General features: G+C 31.2%; 1 protein-coding gene across 8 annotated transcripts in view; it reads right to left on the reverse strand.

Moving 5' to 3' along the window:
* Window positions 1–328: 328 nt before the first annotated feature.
* Window positions 329–18,595, reverse strand: part of POSTN (periostin) — a 35,029-nt gene continuing 16,762 nt past the window's right edge. Inside the window, exons 11-23 of one of the 8 annotated variants that reach the window (XM_019736588.3) lie at window positions 18,210–18,346; window positions 17,574–17,704; window positions 16,973–17,103; window positions 16,764–16,866; window positions 16,590–16,657; window positions 15,831–15,876; window positions 12,794–12,874; window positions 9,280–9,369; window positions 8,528–8,617; window positions 6,997–7,074; window positions 6,530–6,613; window positions 2,134–2,175; window positions 940–1,111 (exon numbers count right to left, since the gene is read on the reverse strand). In XM_019736588.3, coding sequence (XP_019592147.1) covers window positions 1,074–1,111; window positions 2,134–2,175; window positions 6,530–6,613; window positions 6,997–7,074; window positions 8,528–8,617; window positions 9,280–9,369; window positions 12,794–12,874; window positions 15,831–15,876; window positions 16,590–16,657; window positions 16,764–16,866; window positions 16,973–17,103; window positions 17,574–17,704; window positions 18,210–18,346 — 1,119 coding nt within the window. In that variant the 3' untranslated portion in view covers window positions 940–1,073. Of the gene's footprint in view, window positions 1,112–2,133; window positions 2,176–6,529; window positions 6,614–6,996; window positions 7,075–8,527; window positions 8,618–9,279; window positions 9,370–12,793; window positions 12,875–13,038; window positions 13,207–15,830; window positions 15,877–16,589; window positions 16,658–16,763; window positions 16,867–16,972; window positions 17,104–17,573; window positions 17,705–18,209; window positions 18,347–18,595 lie in introns of those variants that run through there. The other 7 variants (XM_019736589.3, XM_019736590.3, XM_019736591.3 and 4 more) reach the window with 7 other exon arrangements.

Below are 18,595 nucleotides of genomic sequence, written 5' to 3' on the forward strand. Positions count from 1 at the left end.
TCTTTTGTCCTGCAATGGACTCTAGTGTTACTTCAGTCTTAATTTAGAGCATCTCTCTGACTCCTCCTATGACTAGCCCAACCCTAGGAAAAGTAATTGACGTACTTGTGTTTGTGTAGTGCTGATTAAAGGACATGGTGCATTGTAAATTATTGATGGTTTGTCTCTTTACCCTTTGAGAACAGTAAAGGTCTAATAATCTTTTGAATCCTCACAACATAGTATAGTTCTGGGGTTATATTAGATACTCAGGTCGTGTTTAATTATTCCTTTATTGTATAATGATTCTTTATTATCATAATAGTTTAAAAATGCAAGAAACACTAAATTCATTCAATTTCCTTTAATGAGTATTTGTTATTAAAAAGGAGTATAAAGTCCCGTTCCCAAGTCCAAATTTATTAATTTAAACCTTGAGTTTTCTGAATTACCCAATTTGAAGTAATTCTCTTTATACCTGAAAAACGATTTTATTAAAATGTTTGAGATAAACATATGTATTGCAAGAAGCATATGACAAACATTTCAAGAGTACAAAATTAGTTGTAGAAGTAACATAATTTACCGGTAGATCCACATCGCATTAGAAATGTGCAAAACAGTTTGATGTAAGAGTTTTGTTTGCTTTTTGAATACTGATCACTCTTTTTTATAACTTAGCTTCCCATGGGGAGGTAACTGGTTGCACGCGTTTTATCTATCCTCTACAAAAACATTCAAGGCTCAATCTTCTCAGTGGGATAACCGCTCACCACTCTGAGATTTGAATTGTAATGAATCCTGTGATAAGGATTGTCTTTGATGATCCCAAAGTTAGCCAGAACTTCTAATGAAAAGATGTAAAAGCCTGTAAGGTATTCTAATTCCCTCAGTTCCCATCCCACAGGAGGCTAACTCCACAATTTCCCTCATGTTCCTCATCCAGGGGGGAAAAAATGTATTCTGAATTGTTCAATGATTGCTTTTTTGCACTGACAGTTCATTTCCTGAAGTCAAAGTGGCTCTTATAATTTTCCTTTAAGATCAGGTTATCAATTTAGGGTTGTATGAACTTTGTTGTCTCATCTGGATTTTTACTGAGAACGACCTTCTCTTGATCGTCTTCTAGATCCTGATTAGGAAGAAGGGAGAACATATAGATTGTAAATGTGATGAAACTTTACAGTTTAAAAATATGATATTCTATGCATACATATATCTATAAAAGACCATCATTCCTTATTGTAATAAACTTTAGATTATGTCTTAGTAATAAAATACTTCATTTATGATGATGAAATCAAGGTTATCCTCTGTTTAAAGGTATATGAAAATAATAATTAAAAATGATGATCTCAGTTCTTCAGAAAATTTGTATGAATTTGAATGTTTAGAAGAAATTACTCATAAATCCCTCAATTAGAAATTACGGGTACAATTGATTACTTAATTTTAAATATCTACAGTGGATTAACTTAAAATCAGATATACTCATAATGTATTTATAAGCCGTGCAAATTCTTTTGACTGTTACTATGTAATTACTTTAGAAATTCCAAACTTGTAATTTATTCTAAGTTCCACAAGGGGAATCTTTGCTTTTTGAATGTGAGAATGTAGGGTAACTTAAGTGGAAGATTAGAAAATGCACGTAAGAAGAGTAATGAAAAATATTGTAGTGCATGAGTGATATATACATGATTATAATCTACAAATTATATCAAAATGTTATACATATTATATTAACAATTTTCTGTATTTTATGCCTCAAACTGTAACATACAGTTATTATTTCAATTAATAACATTTAACAGAGTTCAGGTCCTCCTGAACCTATTTTTTCTTGGCTCTGATATTCAAGGATCTCTTTTCAGATTAACTCTATTTGAGTCTTCCTCAAGCGTTCAATATATCTAGCAGTTTACATGAGCATAATTGTCTTTCCTTTAACACTTGTTATTCTTAGATTTTAACGATAGTGCAGAACATGAACAAGTTATTTTCTGATTTTTGTCATTAAAATACTTTGCCCCCGACACTGGCTACCTTTTCTCCCTGACAGACTGAACAAAGTCCAATAAAATATATGAAAGCACTCTCCTTTTCTTTGGTTTTTCTTAACATAAAATAATGTACTATAGTCAGTACATTTACCTTGAACTCTTTTGTTGGCTTGCATCTTCCTCACAGGTGTGTCTAAAATTAAATAGTTGTAGTTAGAAAAAACTTTGAAATTATGGCTAACATCAGACAGGAGATCATAGTTAAGTGGAAAAGTATAAAGTTTTAAATAAACATCACTTAAACGTATGGCTTTTCTTCTGGAGTAGTGAATTTCACAAACATGAGACTTTTGCATTGACAACAAATCACACTTGTTATTTTCCATACAGCATGAAAATGTTTACTGTTGCAAACATATTATTTCATTATGGCATTTGGAGCCCCATATAATGTGAAACTTTTGCATGGAGTAAATAACTTACATGACTTTTTCATCTTTTTTGTAAAAAGCATGATTTTATGATGAAGGGATGTAAAGTTTAGCAGAAGTATCTTCCGAAAGATATCCACTAATTCTTATTTGTGACGTGCCAGACTTCTGCCTCTATAAATTCTCATTGTAAATTAATTCATGATTACTTTGTAGTACATGAAGACAACAAAATAGCATTGTCCTAATAAGTCTAGAAACAGATTTGAAATGTAATGAATTCAGTAATAAGAGTTTTTTTCAATGGATCCCAAAGTTAGCCAGAATTTCTAATACAAAGATGCAAAACCTTGTAAGGTTATGGTTATATAATAATAAGCAATTCAGGAAATGTGCAACAACATATCCCCAAATTTAATTCCAATCCAACACGACCTCTCAAAAAAGATTAATTAGTTAAAAGTGATAAAAGCTTTCTTAGTTAATAATCTCACGAGTCTATCACAATGCAGTTTTTGGTTGTGACAGTTGCAAAATATTTCTCAATTCCTTTGTTTTTCTTTTAATTCATCAATAATACTCAGCTGGTAGGCCGAGAGTCACAGTTTCACTCTGTTGTTGGGCATTTGAGATCAAAGATGTTCTTCTAGCAATTTCATTTTTTCTGTTTACCTTTATTTTTTCTCCAAATTTTGACTTGTTGCTTTTTATATATCATCCACATTAAACAATTAAGTCAAATTTTTTTTTCTATTATGTATATTTCTTAATTCTCTGAAATTCCACAAAATGTAAGGTATGCAATAGTCACCAACAGTAATTTTGGCTATACGACACCGAATAAAAAGAAAACATTTACAAATTTTTTTGAAGAATTCTCTTTCTGTCTATGTAACACATATGAAACATGTCCTTTTCTCTCCCAGACTATAAGATGAATAACCATATTAATGCTGTAATATAATACAGAACTGAAAACTTCATTAGATTGGATAATGGGGGAAAGTTTATATGATATAGGAAAGTCTGAATTTTGGAATATGCTCCAAGTTATATACGTTCTTTAACCTCAGATTTATTTGGTAACAAGTTATGGCTTATAAAATATTGTCAAGAAAAGATGGATCCAATCTTTAATTAGTGAATAAGATAACTGTTTATAATAGACTTATTAAATTCCAAATTACTGTTATTGTACAATTTAAAACAAGATCATAGAAGTATTCACAGCATTACTTTTCAAATCAAGCACTTACACTTAGATTTTCTTTCATACACTTGACAGCATCCAATTGATGAGCACCCAGTTAACTAATTCATTAATTTATTACTATTTTACTGTGATAATATCAAAATATATGTTCATTGTGACAAACAAACATCTTTAGAAGAAAACGTGAATAACATGCACAAAATCAGATTTCTTCCCACTGGCTCCCTGCTACCTCAAAATGAAGAGCGTTGTATCAGGTCATGTTTAGAAGAGCATGTTTTGTGAAACATGCGAAGTGCTTCAGCTCAATTATTTGCAACGTTTTTGCATTTTTATGTGGCTATCATTTTGGAAATTTTAAATACTGTGTAAAATATGACTGTATTGATCAGATTAATGTTAATTGAACATAATTCTGATAATATCTAACATTACTGAGAATTTATATATGCTGAACATTATTTCAAGCACTTTTCATATATTAACTCAGATTTAGATAACATTACTATCCCACTTTTCAGAAGAAGGACCAACGCAGGAAAGAATCAACTTACTTAAGTTGGTTTGAGTTGGAGCCCAGATTGGGAGTCAGATCTACAACCTGATCCCCTATTCACTACAGAAGCCATAAATCTTTACATGTTATATTTGCAGATTTGTCAAAACCTTCCAAAATGACTCTTTTTGGTTCCTTTCTCCATAGCCTAATATTCTCCCTTAATTACTTTAGCAGTTTCAGTAAAGGCAGTTCTACCTAAGAATGAAAATCTTTATGCATTTTGTGAGAACATTTTTTCAGTTAAGGGCTCTGAAGTGTTTCAGGGACAAATCACAATATTAGTACTGAAAGGACCAGTTAGCCATATTAAAAGTCACGACTTAAATGATTGAGGAATACACTCAGTTCATCAAAGTTTACTATATGTACCACAACATGAACAGTTTAGATAGAAAACTCTAAACTTAGAGATGAAGACCATAGTTTGGATATAGATCAATGATCTATCTCGAAAAAAGCCAGTGTCACATGACATAATCTTTATTCACACCAGCTTCTTTGTAAATCTGTGTCTCTTAGGATCTAGGCAAGAGCATACTTGTAACTCAGGGTTGACCTAATGACTTTACAGGGATGGAAGAAAGAAAAGTAACATGTCCAATCAATGTCCAGACATTAGTAGCTATACTGAATATACTGCTAACAAGAAAAACCTTGGAAATATTTTGGTAAAAATTTATGGTGTACATTGTGGAAACTGATGCTTTATAGATATGCAGAGAAACCGTATGTTAGCAACTACAGGAACCAACCTCTTCAATGAACAAAATCAGGAGTTAAAGGAACAGTTCATTAACTAAAAATCGAGTATCATATTCTTAACTTGTAGTAAGTATATCTTTTTTCTTGGCTGAAGCTATTCTTTTGTTCTTAGTTTATTGTTTATAATGGACTTGTTAACGGGGGCTCATTATAGGGAAGGAAACATACTTACCTGAAGTTTAAGCTTAAATAAATTAAAGCAATGTAAACAGGTACAGCTAGTAATCGATTCATTCTCTAAAAAGCACTGCCATTCTACAAAGCTGCTTACTATGGCAAGGACTGAAAAAAAAAGAATTCAATTTACTCTTCATAAAGTCTTTGCTTCTTCCCTCAAATTCGTATGTTTACCTAGCAGATTGTTAAGCATTTAGAGGTAGATGAGTGAATTCTGTATTATATCTGACAGAAAATTTTTGTTCCATTATGCTTTGGGTGTGTCATATACTCCCTGCCTGAAAGGAAATCCTGTAATTTTCAGATACATATCTTTCTATTGGGGGAAAATTCAATCATGGGTTGAATTAAAATTATTTATTTTTACTATTGCTGAACAGTTTTAACACTATATACGAGATTTTATTTATATAAAACTAAGGACTAAAGAAACAATAATTGCTGAATATGCAAATGGTCCCCAGATAATTTACATTTTTTTGGACATAGTGATACAATTTTTAAAATTTTAAGCAGAAAAGCCTTCTAGACCATACTTTGGATAAGTATCAAACTGCAGGTGTGTTTCCCAATTCACAGCATATTTCAAGGAGCATATTTGATTTTTCTATATAATTTAAATACTTGTTTCTCTAAAACAATGTCATCTAAATGATTTTGTTAATAAAATGGGCTAGAAATTCATTTATTCAAATGAAAATTATCCAAATTATATTTATAACATTTACTATTTCTTTGAATAATTACTGTTTTGAGTTTGCAGTAAGATTTTGAATTCTTTTTTTTCCTCTTTTGCTTTTAAAAGTAGGTCCTTTTAATGCCATAGACAGAGAACATTCCATACTTTAAAGATTAAGATTATTTCATGTGCAAAATAATTTACATCTCCAGATATAGATTATTACTCAAACTGTTAGAAGAAACAGATACCCATTCCCAAGAATGTAGTTTTAGAAAAGAAAATTACTAAATGCACTTTTTTTTCTAGATCTATGCACTTAAAAAATCCATAAACATGCCTTTATTATTGTTGTGGGGGCAGTGAATACATTTTTTTTAAATATAAAAAGTATGTCAATTTGGGCTTGTTTAAACAACTATCAATTTAAAAAGTTTTCCCCTTTCACATACTTAAAATGTCCTTACAATTATCTGTATCAAAGCAGAAAAAAATATTCATTGCTCCCCAAGCTTTGTACCATAGAACTTTTTAAAGACTGCTTAAACTAGTAACATTTCTTTATAAATATGAATTAAACTGCCATTGAACAAATCATAGTGTTAAGACAGTACATGATGCCATCTTAAAAAAAAAAAAAAAAAAAATCCTGAATGCTCAGTCTTTAAAAAGTTGAACTCAGTCACCAGAACCTGTTAACGGGTTAGTTATTTCCCTTTTACTAACCTCCCTGAAGCAGTCTTTTAATATCTTCATCTTCAAATAAATGACCATCACCACCTTCAATGAATTTGGTGACCTTGGTGACCTCTGAGAGGATATATGTTTATAGCAGAAATAGGTTTATGTAACAAAAAGACAGGACACTTGATGTGATATATAACGGCATCTGCCCAACAATGAATTCCAGACCAACATTTGGTTCTTTCTCAGTTTTCAGTGCTGTCTTTTGATAAACCAATTTTCTTATAAAGCTGTTGAACAATATATAACAAATATATAACATAACAATCAATATGACTGTCATTTAAGTTTCATTGTGTATCTTTGGACTTTTTCCTTAAGTTGGTATGGAACTTAAACAAAGAAATGATATAGAATAGAAAACATATATGAGGTCTCAAAGATTATTTAGACTTTGATACAAGTAGCTTAAGTAAAATCATGTTCTTATTTTTTTTTAGAATGCTGACCTTCTTGCAATAGTTTCTTCAGAGTTTCTTCTGTTTCTCCACCACCAGTAGTAATCCTAGTATATTTTATTTCAGGACCTAAAATAAAGACAATTACAAAAAAAGTGTCTAATACCGGTAGGCAAACTTCCTCTAGAAAGAGCCAGACAGTAAGCGTTTCAGATTTTGTGGGCATTATGGCCTGTGTTGCAACCATTCAATGGTATCACTATAGTGTGAAAACAACCATAAACTTTAAATAAATGAATGGACACTCTGTGTTCCAGTAAAACTTTATTTACATATGTAGGTGGCACAGGCCGTAACTGCTGACTGTTCATTTAAACAAATGTTTATAGAACAGATGTATTCAGAATTTTAGGCTAATTTACTGGTAGGAGACTGATACGGAGGTTAACTAAAATTATTGATTGATAGTTTTATACAAACTTGCATATATTTTGGTACATAGATGTGTAAACCTTAAGATTAATGGAAAATCAAAGGAGGGAAAGGTTTTGATTCTAGGTTATAATAGTATATTATATATTATTTATGAATACATATAATAAAAGTACTTAGAGTTGTCTAAAATTTTCTAGTTCAAGGGGGATCGAATATATGGTGATGGAAGGAGAACTGACTCTGGGTGATGAACACACAACGGGATTTATAGATGATGTAATACAGAATTGTACACCTGAAATCTATGTAATTTTACTAACAACTGTCACCTCAATAAATTTAATAAAAAAAAAAAAAAAAAAAAAAAAAAAAAAAAATTTTCTAGTTCAGAGAAAAACATAGATTACATACAGGTAACCCCTGTATAACATGGCACTTCTATAGCACGGTTTCACTCTAACACGGTTTGAGAATTGGGGAAAACCCTTGTATAACAGGGCACCCAAGAAAACGGTTTCACTCTAACACGGTTTGAAAATTAGAGAAATCCCCGAACAACACGGAACACAATAAAAGCTTTTAAGAGCAAAAGATATCTCATTGAAATTTTTCATTCAAGCATGAATGTCGTATCAGATTTGACTGCAGAATTTTAAAATGTATTAGAATTTTAAATCCATTTTGTTCGCGGAGTATTAAGTTCAGAGGATGAATGTATTTTATCAAAAAGAAAATGCCCTCGGTTAATGGTGCTTAGTAGTGATGATGAAGAAAATATTATTTTATACATATTAATATGTTATTCTTTTGGTGAAAATTGCTTTAATAAAGATTATTCTCTTAATTATAAAAACATAATATATATTTTTTTAATTTTTGGAACCTAACCCCCTTTTTTGTACTAGTTGTTTGTTTTGTATAACACGAATTTGTATAACATGGCATTTTAAGGAAACTAACGACCGTGTTATATGGGACATTGTATTTAGAATATTATATATGAAAAAAAGGTGATGAAATAACTTCAGTAACCACCATGAAAATGACTTACTCTGCTTCTCAAATGATTCTATAGAGATATTTTAGGTTAACTATAACTTGCTCTCTATAATCCAAGTATAGTTCCATGTATAGAATTAAAGATTACCTGTAATGATTCGTTCTTCTCTTGTCTCTTTTTCAGTTATTTCCATAGGCACTCCATCAATGATTTTGGTGTATTTTTTAATAATTGGCTCTGAAAGTAGGGGAAGAAGAATGCATTTGATTTATCACCTGATGGTATCTAAACCGTCATAAACTAGACATTTGATTAAATATATTTTTCAAAACAATGCCATTTGGAATGAAATCATAATCATTTTAGGGACATATCTTAAATAAATTCAGATCAACAGAGGTCTAAAAGGTACTAGTTATGTCCTGAATCTTAGGTGAGGTTAAGAGGCAGCTGGCAGGCTAACTCTCCGTGTCATGTTTGTTTCCTGACTGTGGAATGAGTATTTAGTGAGAATCCAGAATCATTAGAATGAGAACCCTGTGATAAGTCCTAACAGTGGCTTACTAGTCTTATACAATGGCCTTTTTTTTTCTTCTAAGTCCAATATGTTCTTTTGTATTAACATTATTGTTACTATATTTCATTGTCATCATTGCATATGCAGAAGTAATGACAGTTTATTGAAAGGATGACTTAATGGGTAAGTTAATTCCAACTAGATCCATTGAAAGGTAAGCTATAATTTACCTTTACAGGTCCATAACTAAGAAAAGTAGTCTCACAATTCATATAAAACAAAATTCCAGAGAAAACATCACATGTTCAGTATATTTAAACCAACAGTATTTTAAAATAATCACAGTAATGCCAACTAGGCACCAGGAAACACATTAACACACCTCCATGGATCACTTCAGTTACTGTTTCACCTTCTTTTATCAGCCTGAATTCAGGTTCACCTTCAATTTTCACCTTTGTTATTGTGGGTCCTGAGACATTGTTTTAGGAGACAAATTGTCATGTTAAAGCAGTCCTTTAAATGTACCAGAAGAGGAAATTTATTGCAACTTTTGGTGTTACTGCAACATCAGAGTGGCTTCCGGCTTCATGAAATCCATTTAAAACATTTCCCAGTTTTTTCAAATTTGGCAGTATTTATGAGAACAAATGCCTCAGTCTATTGGTGTACTGCTAAAATTACTTTCATCTGAAATTAGCATTTAAACTAATATATATGTCCATCTACTCATTCTTAGTTGTAAAGTATGATCACACAAAATATTATGTGTAAGTATACTATGTGAATCATATAATATGTAAAATTTGAGTTGCTCTAATGATAACTGATATAAATCTTACTTACCATACTGAGATTGTCTATTACTCCTTCCTTATTAAAATTTTATTTTAATTTAATCATTCAGTATCTTACACTTTTTATCTAATGGGCATAAGATTGAACATAAAAAAATCCCAACTTTATGCCTACCTGTAAGATACTGAATTTCAGGTTTTATGAGAAAATGGATTTGAGTACTTACCTTCTATATGCAAACGATGTAAAATTTTACTAATTAATAGTTAAACAGTCCTTCAAATGCAAAGTTAAACAAGTGTTGCATTTGATTTGCAAAATGATTTTACTTCCAGCAAAAATCATTTTGAATGTTAGAAAGCTGATTATTACATTAGTTAATCAAGACTGTTTCACAGAGAAGAAAAATGAAGTTCAGTACATTTAACTCATACTGTAACACCCTTCAACAGTCGAATGTAACTGTATTTGCTATCTTTGAGAGGGTTTATTTGCTTGTCAGTGTACACCATTACCCAGAACGAAATAGTCTAGAACAATTTAAAATAATGAAACTAAAAGTATAGTTCTTTCAAACAATAAACACTTCACACCGTGATATTTGATCTATGGGGCTAAGACATATTAAATATCAAAGCATAAGGCTAGGTTTTTAAGATGTAGTAATTTCAAAAGGAAAGCACACTTAAGGAGTTTAAAAACAGGAAATGAGTAAATAAATTATCCAAATCAACATTTATTTAAAAGAATCTAAATTGACATTTCAAAAATATCCTCTCTATAGTTAAACTCCATGAAGGCAGGATTTTTATAATTTCTTTTTCATATTTATTTATAGCATCTAGGAGAGAAATCAGCACAGTTCTCAGTAAGTATGTGTTGAATTGAGTTTCAGTTGCTTTATTCTTAATTCTAAAATTTTACTAAGTATCTTTTTAAAATAAGAAACATCTCAAAATTGTGTCTTGGAGTCTAATTTACTTAGTGAGTATTCAAGAATTGATCAATTAATCTGCAAAAGTACTAACAGTGAGAAACAAATGCCAGTAGCAGTCTTAGAGCTCAGCAATTGTAAATGGCTGCCAAGGTAAGTATTTGTTTCCTTCATTATGTTATACAGAAACAGAACTTCTGAATTTTTGGATTGAAGAGTTGTTAATGCTTAGGTGACATGACTCCATTTTTCATCCTTGTTCTCCTTATAGGAAGAACCCAAATAAAGTTGATGCTCCACTGTGTTCTTAATTGAAGAAAGATTAATACAATAGAATACCACTGACAAAGACTGGGAAAACAAATGGATTGAATGAAGAAGCTTGAAATAAAAGATAGGAATCTCTGAATATAAGCACAGCAGCAGATGTGAATGATTTCGATATAGAAGCTATACACTAGTGATTATATAAAATTTAGGGAATCTAATTTTTAAAAACTGTACATGAATTTTAAAATGAAATGTATTTCAAAGGATCAAGAAACATTTTCTCAACAAAAATGTCGGTGATTTAATTTCTTCTTAAGACACCTAATTCTCTTCATCAATATATAAAAGGAATAAAATGATCATAGTATAGTATTTTTAAGAAAAGAAGCACAGATTTCAAAGAATACCTTAATTTTAGGTCTCAAAATGTAGATAACTAATTAGGTAGGGAATAAACTTTTACATATGTTTTTCCAATGTCCAAGTTTTAAGTCATGACTAGTTTTTAAAGGCTTAGACAAAAGTATTCAAGAATTTTCCATTTCAATTCAGAGAATGGGAAAAAATACCAAAATCAAAGATAATTAAAATAATGGTTTTCTTGAGATTCAATTGAGAACATGATATATATATATATATATATATATATATATATATATATATATATATATATATATATTGGAAGCCTGTTTCTATCCTTTTTACAGAATAAATAAGATAACATGGTCTTTTCTCTGTGGCAAGTTGCCACATTATGATATTTAGGCATGGAAATAAAAATTTCTGTTTAGTGGTTACCAGAGGGTAAGGGCAGAGGGTAGTAGAAGCGGGTAAAGAGAGTCAAATATACGGTGATGGAAGGAGAACTGACTCCGGGTGGTAAACACACAATGCAATATATAGATGATATATTACAGAATTGTACACTTCAAACATATAATTTTACTAACCAATGTCATCCCAATAAATGTAATTAAAAAGGAAAACTTAAGCAATGTAAAAAGGCTTAAAATTAAAACAATTGTCTCCCCCCTCACCAAAAAACAAAAGATGTTTAGACATGGAAATAAAACTTCTTAAGGTCTGACCCTTAGCAATAATTAACATACATGAAATAAAGGTGGCATCAACAATGTTGAAGTTGAAGTTGAATGTCGAACATAGACAGTAGGTTAGAGAGGAAAGTGTTTATTTAATGTTGTAGTCTGAACATCAGGAGAGATGTTTAACATACATATTATATATTATGTAATACATAATATATAATATATATGTCCTCATATATATAAATTCAGGGCTGGAATTAAGGATTCTAAGGTTTGACTCACTGCACCCGCAGCTAGTACTTATTCCCTCTTCTGTTTTTGGTGATCTAATTTCAAAATATATCATGTGTGGTTGTAATTTTCAAAGCTTTCATCAATGTGCAGCTTCTGTGCTTTCTTTCTTAAGTTGTTGAATGAAAAATGCCTGCACTTTTTGGAAGAGGTTCTTGTAACAGTACAAAAGAAATCCACATGGGAAGATTGGAAATAAAGTGACAAAAAGAGTATATTCTCTGAAGGAGTCTAACTGCAATAAAAAAAAGCTCAGGATTTACTTGTTTAGCAAGTATCTGGGTACTAGTGCTAATGCAATGGCCAATTAGGTTCATTTGAAACTGATGTTCTGTCTCAGTACAGAACAAGCAAATGTACTGAAAGTATTAGGAATGCACCATCTGTTCTGCTAAACGATTTGCATTCCGCATTCTGCAATAACATGAGCATGCCACTGGTATAGAAATATTTAGCATGTTAGTTTCAAAAAGAATGTAGATACATTCATAGAAATCAGTCTATTATATGGATTTTTTCACAATAAAAGGAACCATATATAACATTGATATTTTTACCTTCAGTTTTGATAATAGGCTGAAGACTGCCTTCAATCACTTTAATTTTTGGTTCCACAACTTTGGTTATAATTTTAGTTGCTGAAAGTATAGAAAGTGGAACATAAATGATGTTTACATATAAAACATCCTTAAGAAAATTGTTCTTTTTATTTATTTATTTTTTTTGTCTTTGGTGGGTACTGAGATATTTGATATGGTAAGATGATGGGGCAGTCAGATACAGGAATTATTCGTGGTACATTATCTAGTATTATCTTCTCATGTCCAGATGGTGAACTCTGACGTCCAGTGACTTGGATTTGTTCCAGTGAAATATACACTCACTAAGTGAGGAAGTCTATCTAGAAATCTAAGTTTGAACTGCACCACTAAAGCTCTTTACCTTCTTTTGTACTTCTTGAAAATATTGGCTGCATAGCAACAGAAGACAAATAAACATGATTAATTTCATGCAATTCATAATATCTCAAATTGCATTGTTGAATTCTTTCTCAATTAAAAGAAAAAAACTAAAGGAAAAAGACTCAAAATAGTTTTCATGCATTTTATAACAGTAATGGGAAAAGAAAATGTGAATAATAGATCACTATACTTAAAAGTAAAAATAAATTTCAGCCAGCCAGATATGAGCTCTATGCAACAAGCACAATACGATCAATATTTAAGTTACAGGCTAAAATGTCTTTAATTTTCAGCATTATCATCATCATCATTTTTAAAAAAATGTAAAGGTATGTTTCTTGAATGTATGTCATCCACCCAACAAAGATAATAATGTGCTAAATTTACTTAAGGTAACAGCCAACGATTTGGTTGGCTTTTGGTTGTACAGACTAACTGGAAAGGGGCCTCTGGAGCCACACAACCAGAGCTACTGGCTTTTTGTCATTTCTAATTAGAAGCCTGAAAAGATGGCTCCATTAGGAAACAGGCTGCACTAAAGCTAAACCTTACAGTTGTAACAGATTGTGTTGACACTGTAGAGATGAGATGTTAGCATAGTTTAGGATACTGTCACATTTTACCTCAGGTTTCTGCGATGTTTAGCTGGGTTCTGGACCTTAATTGTGACTATGTTTTGGTAATATAAGATTTTATATCTTGATATCTCAAATTATGAAGCTCTAAAATATATCAAATCTCTGTATTCAAGACCACCTGTGTATTGATTCCACAGGTGGTCTTACTATAGAGGAACCTTTCTATGAAGGTCAAATTCACAGGTCAAATCTTCTGCTACTATCAGAATGGGTTAATTACTTTTATCTTAAATCTTTACTTCACGTTAAGGAACTTGAAGTTTACGATGTTTAGTCGATTGTCAGTTTTGTTTCAATCTTGCTATTCTTAGGACTTAAATATTTTGACAGGTCACAGGCTGAGAAGAAAATGCTGATTTTACTCCTCTCCACCTCAACTGTTATATATTTCACATACTAAAGAGCATTTTCCCCAAAAAACAATTTAAAATGTATGGTATTTGGGGAACAAGAATAATACATAGCAAGGAAATTTTATAGACAAGTCAAGAAAGGAACATTAAAATGAAATCTTTGGTTAATTGGTCTCTACCTCTATTTGAAGTATGCCTAAATAACAGCATACCCATCTGGAGAGGAGTTAAATAAACATCGACACCAGAATGTAAACCTCAGAGCTATTTCAAGAGCTCTGAGTTGGTAGGTGAGTTTCATTAGACTTGCATCACTTCATAAAGAGTAACTTATTTTCTGTGAGTGAGGATTCCATTTCAGTAGAGGAAAATAAAGGAATTATAATATGTTGGCTCATTGTAAGCAAAATATTGCATTGACATATATGGAAAGTGATGGACCTATTATGGATAAAGTAGGAAAAATAAAAAAATGTAGTGCAGATATATATCTTTAGTGGAGAAAGATGACATAACATTTCTGATGAATAGAGCCCATAATTTGTTATAAAATATATCTTTAACAATATTGTGTACTTCCATACTGAAATTTACACGATGTTGAATCATAACTATTCCAACTATATCTTTAAAACACTGTTGGGCTGGCCTGATACTGGATTTGCATATGCTATTATTACATAATTGAAATCAGGAAGAGCAGCAGACATTTTGTTTTGCTCCTTACATTATTTTTACTCCTTTTCCATATCTAGTGTAAATCTTAAGAAAATTTTTCTTAATTAAATAACAGGATATTCATGTTGTAAAAGAGAATAATTTTCTAGCCAAGATAAATGTTGGAATTGATGTAATGCTTTAGCTACTGATACATTTTGAGTGTTTAATTGTAGAGTCAAAACAAAATGAAATGAATTTCTGCTTTGAAAGCTACAAGAAAGAAAGAAAAAAGACAAATGAAGAAAAGTCACTTTGACAAAGAAATACCATGAGTTATGTTTATGAGAATGAAATACCCTTTACCATTGTTAAGTAGTAGAGGTTTAATTTTGATAATCTGGTAGTCAGGGATAAAAGGATCTTGGGATCTAGAAACTTTAGGTTTATTACCTAGCAATTTTTTTATTCTTTTATACAATTTTTTGGATGAAGAGAGCTTCTTAACCTCCAACTCAGACACATTAGGATTCTTTGGCACACTGTCTCCCTATCTGCCCTTAGATGGCTGAGGGCTTGAGAGTGGAATGAGTGACAAACCCTTCAGCAATGTTATTTATGTGTCCACACATCTGAATTTGCAGATTGCTCTGGAGCACCTTTTAGTTATCTCTTCCCTTTTATGATTGTATGCCTTTTTTTCTGCTTCTTTGTCATGATAGCTATTATACTTTACTGATATTCTTACATGTCTTATCACTCCTGTTTTTTGGATGAGTAAGGAACTGGTTGGAGGTGGAGATTAAGGCTAGGTCTGAGAGGCCTCATCCAGACCCCAAGCCCTGGTTCAAGTGGGATGAAATTTGCCATTGTTTGGAATTCTAAATACCAGATTATCAATAATCTCTGTTTGTAAATACAAAAAATACTATTATTATTTTAATTTTGTTACTTATATGTGACAAACATACATTATGTACTTACTATAGACAGTCATGGGGATTTCTTTGAAGGTGCTGCCACGAACAAACTGAAAATAAATGTTTATACTGAGTAACATGAAATTTAGTAGTTATATTAACAAAATCATGGCACTACTTTAATTTTTACTAAAATAAATAAAGTGAAGCTATCATTACACTTAGAAATGAAGTCTTCATATGTATCATCTTTCAATTTCCTACTATGGTTAGATGGCATAAAAATTATTGGATTCATTACTCAATTACAAAAATTATAGAATAGTAAATCAAAAGTTAAATAGATTTATAAAATAATATTTCATATATTTTCTGACACTTTGATCTTATACAGATAAAGAAGCAAAACATTCCTTTGTCTTTAACTACTGTGATTAGTGACAACTTTTTGTAAGTAAATATTATATCTTTTCTTTATATTCAGTAGCAAAGACACTTGATGATAGAAAGATTATAGTTTTGTTTTTTTTAATGTATGTATCTTAGCTGCCCAACTGCACTGTAAATTTTTTGAAAAAAGGATCCTATCTGATTTAACTTAATTTTTCCATAACATGTAATACACTGCTTGGCACCATGTAGATTTGAATAGGTATTCATTGAATAAAACCATAAAGAAATTATGTCACTTCTTTATAGGTGGGCTAGCAGTGCATGATCAACAGAGACCAATCCAAGGTTAGTGTACATCTACTCATTAATGTATACATTTCTAGTCTCTTATGTTCAACACATTAGAAATAAATCCAATAACATTCTTTACCTTAATTTGAATGTATTTGATCAGTTTATTAAGTATTTCCAGCAGCTGATCATTTCCAATAGGTGCGTCTATGAAGAGGAATATTAAATGAATATTGGCAAGAATATGTTAAATAAAAATCTAGGTTTTTATTGAAAAAAATCTAGTCCATTAATAAATTCAATAATGACCAACCTGCTGGATAGAGGAGTTTATCTACAACATGAATGACACCATTTGTTGTCATGATATCAGATTCTTTTGATTTCAATTCATTCACCAGAAGCGTGTCATTTACCTATCAAAATAAGGGATAATGTCAATGAGAAATTTAATGAAAAATGAACATTAAGATAATTAAATGATGGGTGAACATTATCATAAATTCATTCTAGAAAACTTACTCCTTTCAAATAGATTTTGCTTCCTTGTGTGGTCTTTAGAATGTTAGTAACACCAGGTTCAAACCCCTTTCCAATGAAGACTCCTGGTGTCAGGTGATAAAGGATGATGTTTTGAAGGGCATTTTTGTCCCCTATTGGGAAAAAATATATTTATTTAATAACATGTCATTATTTTTTTCACATTTTGATACTATGAAGACTAAAGAGAAAAACATTTCTTTGTCTTTATTTTTTCCACACTGTAATTTCTCATAATGTCATTGTTTTCTCAAATTGATATCAATGCTATGTCAAAATATACAGTCACTTCAATCAGCTCAATCAAAATATTATCCAACTTACTAGGAGAAAAACAAAATTTTTGAAATTGTGACTGTTTCCTTCTTTTTCACCTAATTATGTGGCCAACATAAGTGAACATCTAGCCCAACAATATGACAGTATGAAGTTAGTTAAGAACATTAATGAGTGGCCCTCCACATACCCCAAGTGAAATTAAACTAAGGCTAGACAAGAGACATTTTGGAGGCTGATGTCTGGGCAGGTATACTTGAGGAAGAAATGAGATCCTGAAATCAAGGGGCAAATATCTTCTACTTACGAATGAGAACTTCCTTTTCTTCATTAGTCATTCCCTTAAAGGCATCATTAGTTGGAACAAACAAAGTCCAATCCCCAGGTTGTGTCAGGAGCTCTTTCAAGTCTGCAGCTTCTAGAAGGCTGAGGAAGATGCTAAGCAGGAAGAACATATGTTTATTGTGTTAGATTTAGATTTAGATATGGTATCCTCAGCCACAATGCATGGAATAGAATAGATTCCATGTATTGCATAAAGCAACCTAATAAATTTCCTATGTTTTGTTTTTATCCTATAAAACTTAGCAAGGTCACACTTTATAACAAATCAGAAGCATTTTTTAAAATTTAATATTTCACAAAATAGTCTTTGCTGGTATATATTATCCTTAAAAAAAACTTAATTATAGAAAATGTGCAAGGAACAGTTCAGTTTATGAGGTTGTTTTTATCACTCACCAAATTATATGTATTATGGTACACCAGGAGGCAACATTGTGCTAAGGACGTATTCCAATTTTGAAAATACTTCATAGACTTCTCATTCTAAATTCTATTTTTAGCAATACTGAATACTAAATACAGTTTGGAATGCTAACTGTGAAACAAAAATATGCCAATAACTCTCATTCTTTTGTGGAGGTAGAACCAATGAGCTCACCTAAAGCGTTTATCTTGTTTTAATTTTTCATGGAGGGATTTCTCTGCTGGTTTGATGATCTCTCGGAATATGTGAATGGCACCATTTCTTCCTTGCTTGCTTCCTCTCACCATGCATGAATTTTCAATGCAGACAGCCTAGCAAAGAAAAGGAAGATACAGCTGTCCATTTCCTTACTTGAAATTTCCTATGTGGAAATAGTTGCATAATTACATTTCTGCATTGACTCTTTTAAGAGGTCACCTGAACTCTCTGGCCAGAGGAAATAGCTTCTCTTCTCTGTTTTTAAGATATTGTACAACCTGACATCACACTTCTTATTCAACCAGGTTTTTTACTAGTCAAGGTTTTTTTACTTCTATTTTATATCATTCCTCTCCATGTTC

This window comes from Rhinolophus sinicus, chromosome 16 (assembly GCF_057876585.1).
Source record: "Rhinolophus sinicus isolate RSI-liver-muscle chromosome 16, RSI-T2T, whole genome shotgun sequence".
Classification (NCBI taxonomy): Eukaryota; Metazoa; Chordata; class Mammalia; order Chiroptera; family Rhinolophidae; genus Rhinolophus; species Rhinolophus sinicus.